This window comes from Oncorhynchus mykiss, chromosome 10 (assembly GCF_057628025.1).
Source record: "Oncorhynchus mykiss isolate SJ-2025 chromosome 10, ASM5762802v1, whole genome shotgun sequence".
NCBI lineage: Eukaryota > Metazoa > Chordata > Actinopteri > Salmoniformes > Salmonidae > Oncorhynchus > Oncorhynchus mykiss.
Window position 1 is genome coordinate 63963013 of NC_143031.1, and position 18401 is coordinate 63981413.

Sequence of the window (18401 nt, forward strand, 5' to 3'; positions counted from 1 at the left end):
TGATGTCACCGATTGAAACGCTATTTAGCACGCACCACCGCTAACTAGCTAGCCGTTTCACATCCGTTACACCTGGATGGGAGAGCAGATGCTACTGGAAGTGGCCAGTAGGAGGCACCCTTTCCACTGCCTTAGGCATTGCCCTCTGTTGGGTGCTGTCTTTCGGATGGGACGTTAAACGGGTGTCCTGACTCTCTGTGGTCACTCTGGGGTGTTAACCCCGGTGTCCTGGCTAAATTCCCAATCTGGCCTTCATAACATCAGGGCCACATAATCATCCTCAGCTTACAATTGGCTCATTCATCCCCCCCTCCTCTCCCCTGTAATTATTCCCCAGGTTGATGCTGTAAATGAGAATGTGTTCTCAGTAAACTTACCAGGTAAAATAAGGGTTAAATAAATAACAGCCTCCATTCTTCTGGGAGGGCTTTCCACTAGATGTTGAAACATTCCTGCGGGGACTTGCTTCCATTCAGCCACGATCATTAGTGAGGTCGGGTACTGATTAGAGGTAGACCGGTTATGATTTTTCAATGCCGATACCGATTATTGGAGGACCAAAAAAAAGTTGATACCGATTAATCGGCCAATTTCTGAAATTGATTTTTTTTTTAATTTATTTTTTATATGATATATTTATTTGTAATAATGACAATTACAACAATTCTGAATGAACAATTAACACTTTTACTTTAACTTAATATAATATATACAGTTGAAGTCGGAAGTTTACATACACCTTAGCCAAATACATTTAAACTCAGTTTTTCACAATTCCTGACATTTAATCCAAGTAAAAATTCCCTGTCTTAGGTCAGTTAGGATCACCACTTTATTTTAAGAATGTGAAATGTCAGAATAATAGTAGAGAGAATAAATTCTTTCAGCTTTTATTTCTTTCATCACATTCCCAGTGGATCAGAAGTTTACATACACTCAATTAGTATTTGGCAGCATTGCCTTTAAATTGTTTAACTTGGGTCAAACATTTTGGGTAGCCTTCCACAAGCTTCCCACAATAAATTGGGTGAATTTTGGCCCATTCCTCCTGACAGAGCTGGTGTAACTGAGTCAGGTTTGTAGGCCTTGCTCGCACACGCTTTTTCAGTTCTGCCCACACATTTTCTATAGGATTGAGGTCAGGGCTGTGATGGCCACTCCAATACCTTGACTTTGTTGTCCTTAAGCCATTTTGCCACAACATTGGAAGTATGCTTGGAGTCATTGTCCATTTGGAACATTTGTGACCAAGTTTAACTTCCTGACTGATGTCTTGAGCTGTTGCTTCAATATATCCACATAATTTCCTCCCTCATGATGCCATCTATTTTGTGAAGTGCACCAGTCCCTCCTGCAGCAAAGCACCCCCAAAACATGATGCTGCCACACCCGTGCTTCACGATTGGGATGGTGTTCTTTGGCTTGCAAGCCTCCTCCTTTTCCTCCAAACATAACGATGGGTATTATGGCCAAACAGTTCTATTTTTGTTTCATCAGACCAGAGGACATTTCTCCAAAAAGTACGATCTTTGTCCCCATGTGCAGTTGCGAACCGTAGTCTGGCTTTTTTAATGGTGGTTTTGGAGCAGTGGCTTCTTCCTTGTTGTGCGGCCTTTCAGGATATGTCGATATAGGACTTGTTTTACTGGGGACATAGATATTTTTGTACCTGTTTCCTCCAGCATCTTCACAATGTCCTTTGCTGTTGTTCAGGGATTGATTTGCACTTTTCTTACCAAAGTACGTTCATCTCTAGGAGACAGAACGCGTCTCCTTCCTGAGCGGTGTGACGGCTGCGTGGTCCCATGGTGTTCATACTTGCGTACTATTGTTTGTACAGATGAACGTGGTACCTTCAGGCGTTTGGAAATTGCTCCCAAGGATGAACCAGACTTGTGAAGGTCTACAATTTTTTTTCTGAGGTCTTGGCTGATTTATTTGGATTTTCCCATGATGTCAAGCAAAGAGGCACTGGGTTTGAAGGTAGGCCTTGAAATATATCCACAGGTACACCTCGAATTGACTCAAATGATGTCAATTAGCCTTTCAGAAACTTCTAAAGCCATGAAATCATTTTCTGGTATTTTCCAAGCTGTTTAAAGGCACAGTCAACTTAGTGTATGTAAAATGTATGTAAAATTACTTGTCATGCATAAAGTAGATGTCCTAACCGACTTGCCAAAACTATAGTTTGTTAACAAAACATTTGTGGAGTGGTGGAAAAACAAGTATTAATGCCTCCAACCTATGTAAACTTCTGACTTCAACTGTAAATACAATTGATTTAGTCTCAAATAAATAATGAAAGATGCTCAATTTGCTTTACATAATGCAAAAACACAGTGTTGGAGAAGAAAGTAAAGGTGCAATATGTGCCATGTAAAAAAGATAACATATAACATCAGAACATACACTAAGTTGACTGTGCCTTTAAACAGCTTGGAAAATTCCAGAAAATGATTTCATGGCTTTAGAAGTTTCTGATAGGCTAATTGACATCATTTGAGTCAATTGGTGGTTAAATATTCCCAGCTTTTTTTTTTTTTTACCTTTATTTAACTAGGCAAGTCAGTTAAGAACAAATTCTTATTTTCAATGACGGCCTAGGAACAGTGGGTTAACTGCCTGTTCAGGGGCAGAACGACAGATTTGTACCTTGTCAGCTCGGGGATTTGAACTTGCAACCTTCCGGTTAATAGTCCAACGCTCTAACCACTAGCCACCTCAATATTCCCAGTTAAGAATTTTTAGGTTGTAGTTATTATAGGAATTATGACAGACTATTTCTTTATGACAGACTATTTCTCTTTATATCATTTGTATTTCATATACCTTTGACTATTGGATGTTCTAATAGGCACTTTAGTATTGCCAACCGAATCTCAGGAGTTTATAGGCTTGAAGTCATAAACAGCGCTGTGATAAAGCATTGCTAAGAGCTGCTGGCAAACGTTTGAAGTTAATGCTTACGAGCCTGCTGCTGCCTACCACCGCTCAGTCAGACTGCTCTATCAAGTTTCAAATCATTAACTAATGAGATGCTATTGAGGCCACACTACTACACTGTCTGAGCCAAAGACTACATGCTTTCTGGTACGTTTCAATTACAATAATGGGTGGGGTGAATATATTCTATGACATACATACTTTTTTTGTTAACTAGTAAATAGTAGCCTACAGCAAAGTGTGTTTAAATAATGTATAACTTGTGAACAATTTCTGCTAGTTAGTTTTTGCTACCATGTGGGTTGCTTGAGCCTGCTAACTGAGGAGTGTTAATTCGCGTCTTTCCATACATGTTTCATTTAAACATTTATCTTACAAAGGAGTTGTTTAATCTAACTGCTTAACTATTTATCTCTACATGGAATTGTATTTTTTATATTTTTTTCTCATCTTAACAGGAAAATGCCTTGGGCACTATCTGATGTGTGGAGACATTTCACTGCAGCTAATGTAGAAGGAAAAGCTGTGTACATTTGCAAATACTGTGCCAAATCATATGTGAAGAATGCAACAAAGATGCAGAATCATCTGGCATAAAGTTCCCTTAGCACTCACAACAAGCAACCTCTGACAAAAGTCCCTCTACTTCTATTCAAGGTGAAAATGATGAATCAGACACCTTATCGATAGTAACAGCTCATGGTCCTCCTAGAATCAGCAGTTTTTTTTTACTCTATGTAGGATCGTAGTCAAAGAAATGCTGATGAATGTCTTGCTCGAGCTGTGTATGCAACTTGTTCACCTCTGATGCTTACAGGCAATATGTATTGAAATACATTTCTGAATGTTCTTTGCCCAGCATACACCCCTCCAACGAGACATGGTTTATCTACTCATTTACTGGATGCAGAGTTCAAGTAAAGGTCAAGCAAATCATAGAGAAAGCAGACTGTATTGCAATCATGTCTGATGGGTGGTTGAATGTTCGTGGGCAAGGAATAATCAACTACATCATCTCCACCCCTCAACCAGTATTCTATAAGAGCACAGACACAAGGGACAACAGACACACCAGTCTCTACATTGAGGATGAGCTGAAGGAAGTCATCAATGACCTTGGACCACAGAAGGTATTTGCACTGGTGACAGACAATGCTGTGAACATGAAGGCTGCTTGGTGTAAAGTGGAGGAGTCCTACCCTCACATCATACCCATTGGCTGTGCTGCTCATGCATTGAATCTGCACCTCAAGGACATCATGGCACTGAAAACAATGGATACACTCTACAAGAGAGCCAAGGAAATGGTTAGGTAGCAGCAATCTACCTCACCAAGCAAAGTGAGAAGAATAAGGGTACCACATTGAAGCTTCCCAGAAACACCCGTTGGGGTGGTGTTGTCATCATGTTACCCAGTCTCCTGGAGGGGAAGGAGTCTTTCCAAGAAATGGCCATATCTCGGTATGGACTGAACATCCTGTCTGATGTTCAGACTCTGCTTGCAGAAGTAAGAGAAGAAATCCGTACTGCCCTGCCCACTTCACTGTTGCATCAAAAAGCGTGAAGACTTCTGCCTAAAGCCCATACACGCCGCAGCGTACATGTTGGACCCCAAGTATGCTGGCAAGAGCATCCTGTCTGGTGCAGATACCACCATGGCCCGGATGAGGGCAAGGTTCTTGGCAGTCTGGCGAAGTACACTTTCAAGCAAGAGCTTTGGCATGGAGATGCAATTTGGCAGTCGTGCCAACATATCTCATCAGCCACCTGGTGGAAGGAATTTTGTGGATCTGACGCTCTTTCCCCTGTTGCGTCCATCATCCTCCAAATCCCATCAACATCAGCCACCTCAGAGCCCAACTGGTCCTTGTTTGGGGAACACACACACCAAAGCACGCAACAGGTTGTCCAATACAAGGGTTGAAAAATTGGTAGCCATCCGGGCAAATTGTAGGCTTTTTGAGCCTGACAACGAGCCATCCTCAACAAGGTTGAAAGGTGACAGTGAAGATTAGGCCTCAGAGTCTGATGTTCAAGAGGTGAACATTGAGGAAGTCCAGGGAGAAGACATGGAAACCTGAGAGGAAGACAACCAAAGCTTTAGTTTCTAGACTATAATTTTACAGATGTATTTGGGAGATGCGATGGATCATTGGGGATCATTCAATATTCCCTTTTTTTGTTGTTCAGTGAAATCATCCCATGTGAAGAGTGCACTCGTTTAATTTAAGTTCAATTCATGACTTTAAAAAATATATATATATATTGGAAGCATTTAATCATTTGCAATTATGTCTCCTTATGATAAGGTACAATGTTTATGTTTCTGTCTCCATATGATATGGAAAATATACCCCATGCATTTTTTTTAAATGGAAAGTTTTGGAACGTTTCCACCTCTGAATATTCTCCAAAATGTGCAGGAGTCTTATGACTTAGGGGTAGCAGCTGTTAAGAAGCCTTTTGGACCTAGACTTGGTGCTCCGGTACCGCTTGTCATGCGGTAGCAGAGACAACAGTCTATGACTAGGGTTGCTGGAGACTTTGGCAATTTTTAGGACCTTCCTCTGACACCGCCCGGTATAGAGGTCCTGGCCCCAGTGATGTACTGGCAGGAAGTTTGGCCCGAGTGATGTACTGGGCCGTATGTACTACCCTCTGTAGTACCTTGCGGGTCGGAGGCCGAGCAGTTGCCATACCAGGCGTTGATGCAACCAGTCAGGATGTTGCAGCTGTAGAACGTTTTGAGGATCTGAGGACCCATTTCAAAATATTTTCAGTCGCCTGAGGGGGAATAGATGTTGTCGTGCCCTCTTCACGACTGTTGGTGTGTTTGGACCATGATAGTTCGTTGGTGATGTGGACACCAAGGATCTTGAAGCTCTCAACCTGCTCCACTACATTGAATGCTGTAGCGTTAAGATTTCCCTTCAATGGAAACTATGGGGCCTAGCCCAAACCATGAAAAACAGCCCCAGACCATTATTCCTCCTCCACCAAACTTTACTTTTGGCAGTATGCACTCTGGCAGGTAGCATTTTCCTGGCATCCGCCAACCCAAATTCGTCCGTCGGACTGCCAGATGGTGAAGCTTGATTCATCACTCCAGAGAACGCGTTTCCACTGCTTCAGAGTCCAAAGGCTGCAAGCTTTACACCACTCCAGCAGGCCTGATTCACACAGTCTCTCCTCTGAACAGTTGATATTGAGATGTGTCTCTTACTTGAACCCGCAAAACACCAGTCTCCACATCAACAGTGAAGAGGCGACTCCGGGATGCTGGCCTTCTAGGCAGAGTTCCTCTGTCCAGTGTCTGTGTTCTTTTTTCCATCTTAATCTTTTATTTTCATTGGCCAGTCTGAGATATGGCTTTTTTCTTTGCAGCTCTGCCTAGAAGGCCAGTATCCCGGAGTTGCCTCTTCACTTTTGTTGTGGAGACTGGAGTTTTGCATGTACTATTTAATGAAGCTGCCAGTTGAAGACTTGTGAAGCGTCTGTTTCTCAAACTAGACACTAATTTACTTGTCCTCTTGCTCAGTTGTGCACCGGGGCCTACCACTCCTCTTTCTATTCTGGTTAGAGCCAGTTTGCGCTGTTCTGTGAAGGGAGTAGTACACAGCATTGTATGAGATCTTCAGTTTTTTGGCAATATCTTGCATGGAATAGCCTTAATTTCTCAGAACAAGAATAGACTGACGAGTTTCAGAACAAGGTTCTTTGTTTCTGGACATTTTCAGCCTGTAATCGAACCCACATGCTGATGCTCCAGATACTCAACTAGTCTAAAGATGGCCAGTTTTATTGCTTCTTTAATAAGCACAACAGTTTTCAGCTGTGCTAACATAATTGCAAAAGTGTTTTCTAATGATCAATTAGCCTTTTGAAATTATAAACTTGGATTAGCTAACACACCGTGCCATTGGAACACAGTAGTGATGGTTGCTGATAATGGGCCTCTGTTCACCTATGTAGATATTCCCTAAAAAAACTGCAGTTTCCAGCTACAATAGTAATTTACAACACTAACCATGTCTATGCTGTATATCTGATCAATTTCATGTTATTTTAATGGACAAACAATGTGCTTTTCTTTCAAAAACAGGGACATTTCGATGTGACCCCAAACTTTTGAACGGTAGTGTAATATTTTTTATTCTTCAAAGTAGCCACCCTTTGCCTTGATGGCAGCTGCATACTCTTGGTATTCTCTCAACCAGCTTCACCTGCAATTATGTTCCAACCGTCTTAAAGGAGTTCCCACATATGCTGAGCACTTGTTGGCTTCTTTTCCTTCACTCTGCGTTCCAACTCATCCCAAACCACCTCATTTGGGTTGAAGTCAGGTGATTGTGGAGGCCAGGTCATCTGATGTAGCACTCCATCACTCTCCTTCTTTGTCAAATATACCTTACACAGCCTGGAGGTGTGTTGGGTCATTGTCCTGTTGAAAAACAAATAATAGTCCCACTAAGCACAAACCAGATGGGATGGTGTATCGCTGCAGAATGCTGTGGTAGCCATGCTGGTTAAGTCTGCCTTGAATTCTAAATAAATCACTGACAGTGTCACCAGCAAAGCACCCCTTCACCATCACATGTGGAGGCATCTCTTCACCATCACATGCGGAAGCATCCGTTCACCAACTCTGCGTCTCACAAAGACACAGTGGTCAAATTTGGACTCATCAGACCAAAGGACAGATTTCCACCGGTATAATGTCCATTGCTTGTTTTTCTTGGCCCAAACGAGTCTCTTCTTATTATTGGTGTCCTTTAGTAGTGGTTTCTTTTGTAGCAATTCAACCACGAAGGCCTGATTCACACAGTGTCCTCTGAATAGTTGATATTGAGATGTGTCTCTTACTTGAACTCTGAAGCATTTAGTTGGGCTGCAATTTCTGAGGCTGGTAACTAATGAACTTATCCTCGGCAGCAGAGGTAACTCTGGGTCTTCCTTACCTGTAGCAGTCCTAATGAGAGACAGTTTCATCCTAGCGCTTGATGGTTTTTGCGACTGCACAAAGTGCTTGAAATTTTCCAGATTGACTTACCTTCGTGTCTTAAAGTAATGATGGACTGTCGTTTCTCATTGCTTATTTGAGCTGTTCTTACAATAATATGGACCTAGCCCTATTTGGTAAAAGACCATCTTCTGTATACCACCCCTACCTTGTCGCAACACAACTGATTGGCTCAAATACATTAAGAAGGAAAGAAATTCCACAAATTCACTAAACAAGACCCATTTGTTAATTGAAATGCATTACAGGTGACTCCTCATGAAGCTTATTGAGAGAATGCCAAGAGTGTGCAAAGCTGTCGTCAATGCAAAAGGGTGGCTATTTTAAGAATCTCAAATATAAAATATATTTTTTATTTGTTTAACATTTATTTGGTTACTACATGATTCCATATGTGTTATTTCATAGTTGATGTCTTCACTATTATTCTACAATGTAAAAAATAAAGAAAAACCCTTGAATGAGTAGGTGTGTCCAAACTTTTGACTGGCACTGTATAGGATGCCAATGATTTTCTCCCAAGATGTTCGACAAGCAGGTGTCCACATACTTTTGGTCAGGCAGTGTATCTTGCACAAAGACCATATATAATATTCAAGGTTGAGGAGTAACTGATCACATGTAACGGATTACAAAAATACTAATTGTAGCCTAATCCATTACATTGCCAGCTAAAAATATTGTAATTAGATTACAGATTCCTTTTGAAAAACTAGATAATTACTTGGAGGATTCCTTAAAAATTTAGAAACTATGTTTTACGGAAAAAAAATGGAGACCTTTCTGTTTTCTCAATAGATAAGTTTTCATCCAATTGGTGGCAGATTTTCATGCGAATATTCTAAAATCTGCATAAAGAAGGTACGAGCATTTTACCACCAGGGGTGTGTTTCCACCAAACAGACTCATTTCACATAAAAATCAGTGCATGATGATGCATTTTTCGCTTAAGTTTCAATACACCAAATAAAAATATAATGTTCAAAGTGTTTCCATCCTATTTTCAACTCTACCGATAGTTTTGTCACAAACTGTTGCGTTAAATCGCAAATGTCCTTACTCTGGTTTTGGCACGTGCACTCTAGCCGTCAGCTCGCAAATACAGTCTGCTCAAACTCACACACTTTTAATAGCACTTTTGACAGCTGCAAATTATTGAAATATCTAAGTATCACTAACAAAAACGTAAACAATAGGCCTGTAGCAAATGCAGCATATGACATACATTTTTCACATGCAAATAGCACTTTTCTGTAGTGCTCAAAGCATGCCATTCTAAGAGCAGCATTTATTTTTCATCACGAATCAATTATGAGCCCAATCAGTCCTCCATGACAACAAAATCATAAAAAACAGATAAATAAATCCTTTGTTTTGGGATTATGCTCAGGTAAAACATTTAGGCTAATCTAATATTTCCATAATTCCAAGTCCTACTCTTAAAGATCAAGGGGTATTGAATTAATTGTAATGACTGGACATTTGACAGAATTTGGTTTTGAATGTACAAATTTAGTCTAATCGTAGTATTATGTTGGCGAAAGCAATGTGTTAGAAGAAGCCTACATAACCAACCCATAAAGTAAAATACAACATCCATTTATGGCCAGCAATGTAAACTCTAACATAGATGCAATAGATGTTGTTCAATTGGTAATATACATTTTTGTCTTCTTCTAAAGCCACTTAAGGGGAAAGTAATCTAAAGTAATCAGATTACGTTACTGAGTTTGGGTGATCCAAAAGTTACGTTACTATTTACAATTTTGGACAGGTAACTGTTACCGGATTACATCTAGAAAGTAACCTACTCAACCATGAATATTCTAACCAGATGCGCGTGATTTTTGGATGCAGATTAATCTGTCACCCGGTCACCCAGGTCAGTCAGCTTCACGAAGAAACATTCATAGGTTGTTGTAACCACAGCAATATATTTTTGGGATGTCTTACACTTACAGTGTTGTTTTGATTATTGCTGGAACAGTCACCAACATTATATTTGGTTGTGATCTTTGTACAATATATATTTTGGATGTAGCAGTTGTTAGCTAGAATGCTAACGCTCATTCAGATAGGCTGTAGCAGTTAGCCAAAGAGCCATTTTACTGGGCCAAGTGTTTTTTTTAAGTATTATGCAGTTGATTTGCGATGATGACACAAAGCAGGACATTCATATGAGCCTTAAAATACAATTATAATCCAAAAGTAGTTTGAAATGCATTCATAAGAAACATGTAAATAGATGTTTTGGGGGGCGGCCTTCTATAATAACTCCCCCGTGTTCTGCAACCAAATTGCGCGTATCGCCCTCATGCAGCAATGTTTGCAAACACAAAAAGGGGTCTATACCTTTGAGCAGACAATAGCTAACCTAACAACCTCTTTCCCCCCAATCACTTTCTCAGGTGAATGACATCTCACTGGAGGCCATAGGTGCTTTGTGAAGCCGGCAGGACACAATGCATGGAGAGATGACCAACCAATCACTGTTGATGAGGGGAGTGGAACCCAGCACATGATAGAGGTCAGGGTAATATTGTTGCAAGTACTTTGTAAATTAAATGTGGTCTATTATTTTTTTCCCCCAGAAAGGCTCCACTCTGCTATTCACTTTCTTACATGTACATCTGCCATAGGGGAGCTTGTGAAACGTCCCAAGGATATTGTTATCCAATTGTACTCATGTTCCGGTAATAACCTCCTCTCTTCTTGTGTCAAAGGCTACAGATTCTGGGGTCAAGCTGGAATGGAGGACCTGCGGCACAGCAGAGACATCCAGACTGGAGAGGCCGGCGCAACCCCTGTAGCCACAGAGGAACCCACCACCACCCCAGTGCAGCCCAGGACCCGCCGATCGCCGTCCTCAAGTCAGAGACAGACACCCAAGGCTTTAACTGTAACACACAGGCTTTTACACAGGATCTGACCACAGATCAGACCCACAGAGACTGGGTCTGGGGAGACTAGGCTGTCCACCTGGTATATATCACCAGAGCCAGAGGACGGTCCATAACCATTGGTGATGGTGACACGTTAGACACTGAAGTTGATGATCCGTCTTGTTTTCGCCACAGAGATGGACCCTGACAACATGCCCCTGGGTTTAGAGACACAGACTGATCTAGAGGGGACTGGAACCGGTACAGTACTAATGTATACTCTGAAGGGTGCCTAGCTAAGAAAGGGGAGGGCTGTACCCAGTGTCACATGTGCTTCGTTGAAGCTGGCACCCTGAAGAAGCACAGGGAAGAAACGCTACAGCTGCCCCCCACTGTGAGAATCGGTTCTGCCACCAGCTATCACGCCTGCTCCCCCTCTCTGGCGCTTGAGGGCGCCAGGCGGCCATCATCACATACACCTGTCACCATCGTAACGCGCACCAGCACTTCTTTGTGCTCACCTGGACTCCATTACTTTGTTGATTGCCCTTCATATATCTGTCTGTTCCTCGGGTTTGATCCCCGTGTCAGAATTATTGTCGTTATGTTTCCCCTGTCCAGACACTGTCCTTGTTTGTTTCATTTTTTTATTAAATGTTCACTGTACTTGTTTCTCGTCTCCCAGCGTCTGTCCTTACAGAATGCTGACCCCAATATTGGAAGCATCAGGGAATTTTGTTTTGGTTGATGACGTCAGGTCCAGGTGCCACTGCCGATGGAACGGGGGATGCCTCTGCAGGCTCGTCAGGTTTCCACGCCTTAGCTGGCTCGTTGGGCTCCCCCGGCTCGTCGGGCTCCCACGCCTCAGCCGGCCCGTCGGGCTCGCCCAGGTGGGATGCCGGGTGGCACCCCTAGAGGGGGGTGTACTGTCGCTCCCGCTCCCCCTCAAGGGCGCCCGGTGGCCCATCATTACGCACACCTGTCACCATCGTTATGTGCACCAGCGCTTCTTTGGACTTACCTGGACTCCATTACTTTGTTGATTGCCCCTCCTATATCTGTCTGTTCCTCGGTTTGATCCCGGTGTCAGCATTATTGTCTTTATGTTTCCCCTGTCCAGACACTGTCCTTGTTTGGTTCATGTTGGTTATTTATTAAATGTTCACTCACTGTACTTGCTTCTCGTCTCCCAGCTCCTGTCCTTACACCAGCACCATCTGAAGAGGCACCTGAAGGTCCAAACAGGAGTGAGGTTTTTCACGAGTACACTAAGGGAATGGAAAATAAGTCTGGCAACCATACAGTAAATTGACAAATCACGTAACTAAACTAAACAAAAACGAGAAGAAACTATACAATGGAAATAAGATAAATAATTTATCAATTATAATAAAAATCTTGTGTGCTTAAATAAAATTCTAGGCATTAAAGCTAATTCGGCTCCATCCTTCATTGAGGCTGATGGCTCATTCATAACAAAACCCTTTGATATTGCCAACCACTTTTTTGTTTTTGTTGACAAGATTAGCAAACTTATTTGTGCTTCCCATGACTGTGTTTTTTATTTTTTGTATTTATAAAATAATTGTGTGAACAATACGTGTTGTATATTGTATTATACAGAGCACAATATTTCTACCCTGTTAAAATAAAGATTCAATAAAATAACGCTCCAGCTACTCTGTTTATTATATATCCTGATGACTAGTCACCTTACCCCACACACACTTATTAATTTTTTATTTTAATTAACTTTTACGATATAGACAATTTAGACTTTGTGGCTGTGGTAACCCTGTGAAAGGCGGAAATACGTAAAACAACGTCTAGTCTGCCGGAAACTCACACGAAGAAGTAAACGGAAGTGAACAGTTATGAAAAAACAATTTCCACGTTATCGTTTTTATTGTTGTTGTTTAGACGTGTATTAACAGACATTAACTCAAAATATGACTAATTTAACTGCATCGTATCACACCCCATATCGTGTTTAATTCACGTTGGAGACAGGACTTGGTTGATAGCTGTTATCTAGGTAACGCTAGCTAGCTAGCTGCTAACGTTAGCAAAAAATGGCTAACTGTATGGTTTTTCACACTCAAATAGCCTCCATCATGGAGGTGCTAGCGAATGCCGCCGTGGCAGAGATCTGTAAACTCGTAGACGACGACTATGCAGTGTTTCGTTTGGAAATAAATCAAAGCCAGAAAGAAAACAGGTCATTGCGGAGGAAACTACTGGAACTGAAGGTTGCACGGGAGCGCGCAGAGAGGACAATGCGAGAGCGCGTCCTCGCCAGTCGTCCCAGTAGTGTCAAGATCCTTGACCGATACAGAGGAATTTCAAGAGGTACAATTTGCAGAGGCTGTGCGACCTGTCGCTGTTCATTTATAGTTCAGTGCCTGTCGCCCGTTCCCCTCTGTATATGTGTTCAGATGTTATCTAGAATTGTCCGTTTTTGGGTCGTATACAATAAATCCCCTGATTACTTAGCTTGTGCAGAGACATTATCATATTATAACCAGATTTTTGATTTACTGCATTTTCCATTATTTACTAAATGAAAACAATAAGATGCATGGAACATAATCAATACATAGTATATCAAGAAGTTATGAGAAGTGTTACCTTACATCCTTACCAATTGTGGACAGGGTCAAACGTGTACAATATAGCATTGACAGTAGCTAACCTAACCACCTCTTTTCCCCCAATCACACTCTCAGGTGAAGGACATCTCACTGGAGGCCACAGAAGCTTTCTGAAGCCAGCGGAACACAATACATGGAGAGATGACCAACCAATCACTGTTGATGAGGGGAGTGGAACCACATCGCAGAATTTTATGGTGATAGAGGTTAGTGTAATCGTGTTATATAAAAATTACAGTTATCAAATGTGGCCTGTTTAATAAAGAAAATCTCCCCTCAGCTATTCACTTGCTTACATGTATCATCGTCATTTATCCTCAGTTAAATAAAGGTACAACTTTTTTTACATTTTTATCTGCCATAAGGAAGCTTGTGAGACGATATTGTTATCTTCTTGTGTCAGTCTGCAGATGCAGAGGCTGCAGGTCCTGGGGTCAAGCAGGAGAGGTCTGAAGGAGAGGAGGACCCACGGAACATCAGAGACATTCAGTCTGGAGCGCCCTCTGCAGCCACGGAGGACCCCACCAACCAAGCGCAACCTAGGAGCCGACGCAGCATCACGGAGGTCAGTGGAACACAGAACGCCGTCCTCAAGTCAGAGACAGACACCAAGACTTTAACTGTAACACACAGGCTCTTACACCAAGGATCTAACCATAGATCAGACCCAGAGAGACTGGGTCTGAGTAAACTGGGCAGTTCTCTTGCTCCCAGCTCCGAATATTTACCAGTATTTCACCAGAGCCAGAGGACGGTTAATTCCCATGGGGATGGTGATGGTGACGCGTTAGACACTGCCGGTGATGATCCGTCTTGTTCTTACAATACAGAGATGGACCCTGGCAACATGCCCTTGGGTTTAGAGACACAGATTAATCTGTCTAGAGGGGACTGGAACCGGCGCAGTAGTAGTGTATACTCTGAAGGGTGCCTAGATAAGAAAGAGGAGGTTATATTAGCAGATGAGGTGACTGTAAAAGTGGAATGCGACGTTCCTCCCACATGGAATGCAGATCATCTCCTCGGAGACGGACACTCACAGGGCAGAGATTTCTTAGATTACAGGGAAAGCTTGGAGACAAATCTAAATGTCACCACCCACTCCCCTTTACACGTGTTCAAGGATCGCTACCCAGTGTCCACGTTGGTAGCACCTTCCGATTCACACGGCTGTGTCCTTTTCGATCAGGTATTGAACTCAAACGACAGAGCTAGAGCCCAGGCTCAGGGAGGGGGAGCCACATCAGGCAGTAGTAAAGAGAAACGGTTCCTCTGCATGTTCTGTAACAAAGGCTTCAGCAGCTCCCAGAAGGTGGAGAGGCACCAGAGGGTCCACACAGGGGAGAAACCCTTCAGCTGTACCCAGTGTGAGAAGAGGTTCTCTCGCCAGGACACCCTGAAGAGGCACCAGAGGATCCACACAGGGGAGAAACCTTACAGCTGTTCACAGTGTCACATGCGCTTCGCACAGGCTGGTCAACTGAAGATGCACTTGAAGGTCCACACGGGAGAAAGGCCGTTTGCCTGTACACACTGTGGGAAGAGGTTCTCAGAGAGGAGCTACCTCAGGATACACCAGCAGAAAAAACATTCCACTCTGTAACATGGAAACATACCAATTCCACTCGATATCTTCTGACTTTTTATCAAAGCCTGTATAAATAAAAAAAATCTTTTTAAAAACATCAGCAGAAAAGATCCACAGATGCATTTGGAATAACGAGAGTCACAGATTTCAGTGTTGAATATTCCTCGTTACAATATTGCATCCAAACATTGTGTGATATATAAGTTTGAAAAGTATTTTACATAGTGTTTGTACTGTAATGTTTACAAATGGCTATTTCATTACTTCCATTCAACAATAAACATTTTTCCCAAGACACTCCTGTAATGAGAAAGTGAATATAGTTTTGGTTTAGACATGTCTATGTGTGGTTTTCATATGGGGTATTTAACCCATGTTTATGTTTAATAAACACAAAATGGGACTTTTTATTCTGACTTTCATTGAGACTCCCTTTAATATACACTGAGTATACAAAACATTAAGAACATCTGCTCTTTCCATGACATTGACTGACCAGGTGAAAGCTATGATCTGTTATTGACATCACTTGTTAAATCCACTTCAATCAGTGTAGATGAAGAGGTGGAGACAGGTTAAAGAAGGACTTTTAAGCCTTGAGACAATTCATAGCACAGGTGACAAAGGAGATTATGAAAATGCATATATAACGTTGGTCTACATTTAGGTGTACACGTCCATGTAATATAGCCTATGCAACATGATTATTTGACAATAGCAGTGTGTTTGTGTGCGGGGGGCGACTCGTGAGATTTGAACCCTTTGCCACAATCTGCGACAATTACACGGACTAGGCACTTTACACAAAGAGCAATTTGACCAGTCAATGAAATACACGTGACAGCCTTGTTGCTAAGGACGCTTCCATGAACACGTCCAACTATGTATACGACTTGTCTGCAGAAGTTGTGCTGGGATGTAATCGCTGCCACCTAGTGAGGTTAACAAAGGGCTAATGTGTGCCATGCTACCTGATGGGACCAGCTACAATTTAGCTTTCTGTCACATACAAGTAAAACAAACATTTTAATTGGCTGTTGTGCATTTTGTACGTGAGAACCTGTTTAACTTTAAATGCTTGCTTATGTTTGCAAGTGTGGCCCCTCCATGTGAAGTGTGTTTATTATCTTGTTTGTGTATGTACCTGAGGGAGTGTATGTCTGTGTAATCTGTATCACCTCTCTCTTCCAGGAGGAGGAGGGTCCAGAGGTGTTGCTGGTGAAGGAGGAGGGGTGTGAGGAGGGTCTGGGGAACCCAGAGGGGACCGTGGTCATAGAGGACAACCAGACTACACCTCCTCCTGAACCCACTGAGCAGCACAAGACCACACACAATTTCACTGAGGTAAGCCCACTGTAAACTACTGTCTAAATGGTATTAGGTTATCCACAAAGCCTCTCAGAGTAGGAGTGCTGATCTAGGATCAGTTTAGCCTTTTAGATCATAATGAATAAGGCTATGTAGACGGGTGGGGACCTGATTCTCGGTCAGCACTTCTACTCTGAGACTCTTTGTGGATACGGAGCCAGGTCTTTCTTGATTAATTGTGGGACCATGCCTTTGAATTATCAAACCATTAAAGAGTGTCAAGTAATCAAATCAACTAACAGGTTTGCATAGTACTCATAGCAATCCCTCATTGCCCAATCAGAAGATGCTCCATAGCAGGGTGCTCATATCAGATTTCTTGATCCAACATCCTCTCACTCTGTATCTCTTACAGTCAGTAGACATGGAGGATGGGAAGCCTGATCTGCTGATTGTCAAAGAGGAGACAATAGAAGATGGACCAGAGAGCATTGACCTGCTGAGTAGACTAAAGATGGGGGAGCAAGGTAAGGGAGAAATACACTGAGTGTACCAAACATTAAGAACACCTTCCTAATATTGAGTTGCACCCTCCCCTCCCCACTCAGAACAGCCTCAATTCGTCGGGGCATGGACTCTACTAGGTATCAAAAGCGTTCCATAGGGATGCTGGCCCATGTTGACTCCAATGCTTCCCACGGTTGTGTCAAGTTGGCTGGATGTCCTTTGGGTGGACTAGTCTTGATACACACAGGAAACTGTTGAGCGTGAAATACCTAGCAACGTTGCAGTTCTTGACACAAACCGGTGTGCCTGGCTAAGTGCCATCAGCCGGTGGCAAATAGCTATCGGTCTCACAGTTATTGACCGTTAATTAACAAACACATTTAGCATCTCCTGGCTGCCACACATAGCCAACAAGCCACTGATGTTGACCTTTGGAACATCTACATTTTAAAAAGTCTAATAAATCCATTTAATATAGCCTACACATCACAATAAATTAATTATTTATTTTAGACAGCTCTAAAGAAGCATGATATGAAGAAAATGTAGTCTATTTCAGAAGAACAGAATAGCATACTCTGAATTGTCCTTATGTTACGTCCTGATCTGGCTATACCAAATGGCTGTGGGCTACACCAGTTCATTTAGCAGACAAGGTTTTCTTAGAATTCCATGGCATTATTTTATAGTATGAAGAATACAATTGAAAAAATGATATTTTCTCCAAACGGTTTGAGAGTGCGCACATGCGGCTATTCTGGGTTGAGCGGTTAACAAAAAAATAGGTACTCCTATATGCTTAATTTAAAGTTATTAATGTCCCTTTAGTTGTTCTACAAATGTTGGGCTATATGTTTTGATTTTTAATACATTGTACAGCTGCATGAGGAGTCTCTAATGATGATTTGAAAAAAGTTGCTTGAAAGGCATGAGCTCTGCTTTGTTTTTTTTGCGCACACTGTACACGCTACATCAGTCACGCATTCACAATTGGACAAGCATCAGATAATGCCAAGAATTTCCCGGCGGTATCCCCTTTGTGTGGCCGTAATGCACCCTAAAACAATCCATGCCTTTTGCAGCCAGTGGCAGTTGTGCCCTTCTCCCGGAGTGCTGCTCGCTCTGTCACGTGATCGGGTCTTTCTCACAGGCTACAAGTGAAGACAGACACATTGGGGGACGCAACTGCGTGCATCCTTATCCATTTCCGAGGTGCATATTGAAGATATTGTCCACATTTACTTTTCGGCAGCCAACAAAATGAGTAGGCATAATGAACAGCAAAAGCACTAGCCTATGTCAGTCTACTATCCTCCATAGTACAAAAGTCGACCTATTCTATTCTGTGCGAGAAATAAATATTCCAAACATAGTCTGGGACAGTTGTGGGATGCGATAGATCCCAAATTAATACAACCACTAGCATAAACATTTTTTTTTATGCAATGTGGCTGACGCAACAAATCATAACGTTTAGCTTAAAATGTTGATAAACTATT

At 42.2% G+C, this 18401-nt stretch overlaps 1 protein-coding gene across 1 annotated transcript in view; it reads left to right on the forward strand.

Annotated features, from left to right (window-relative positions):
- Positions 1 to 11496: 11496 nt before the first annotated feature.
- The window catches only part of LOC110534617 (uncharacterized), a 29025-nt gene continuing 22120 nt past the window's right edge, over positions 11497 to 18401 (forward strand). Inside the window, exons 1-5 of the mRNA XM_021619533.3 lie at positions 11497 to 13197; positions 13575 to 13705; positions 13903 to 14064; positions 16279 to 16431; positions 16811 to 16922. Of these exons, the coding sequence (XP_021475208.3) occupies positions 12921 to 13197; positions 13575 to 13705; positions 13903 to 14064; positions 16279 to 16431; positions 16811 to 16922 (835 nt within the window). The 5' untranslated portion in view covers positions 11497 to 12920. The remainder of the gene's footprint in view (positions 13198 to 13574; positions 13706 to 13902; positions 14065 to 16278; positions 16432 to 16810; positions 16923 to 18401) is intronic.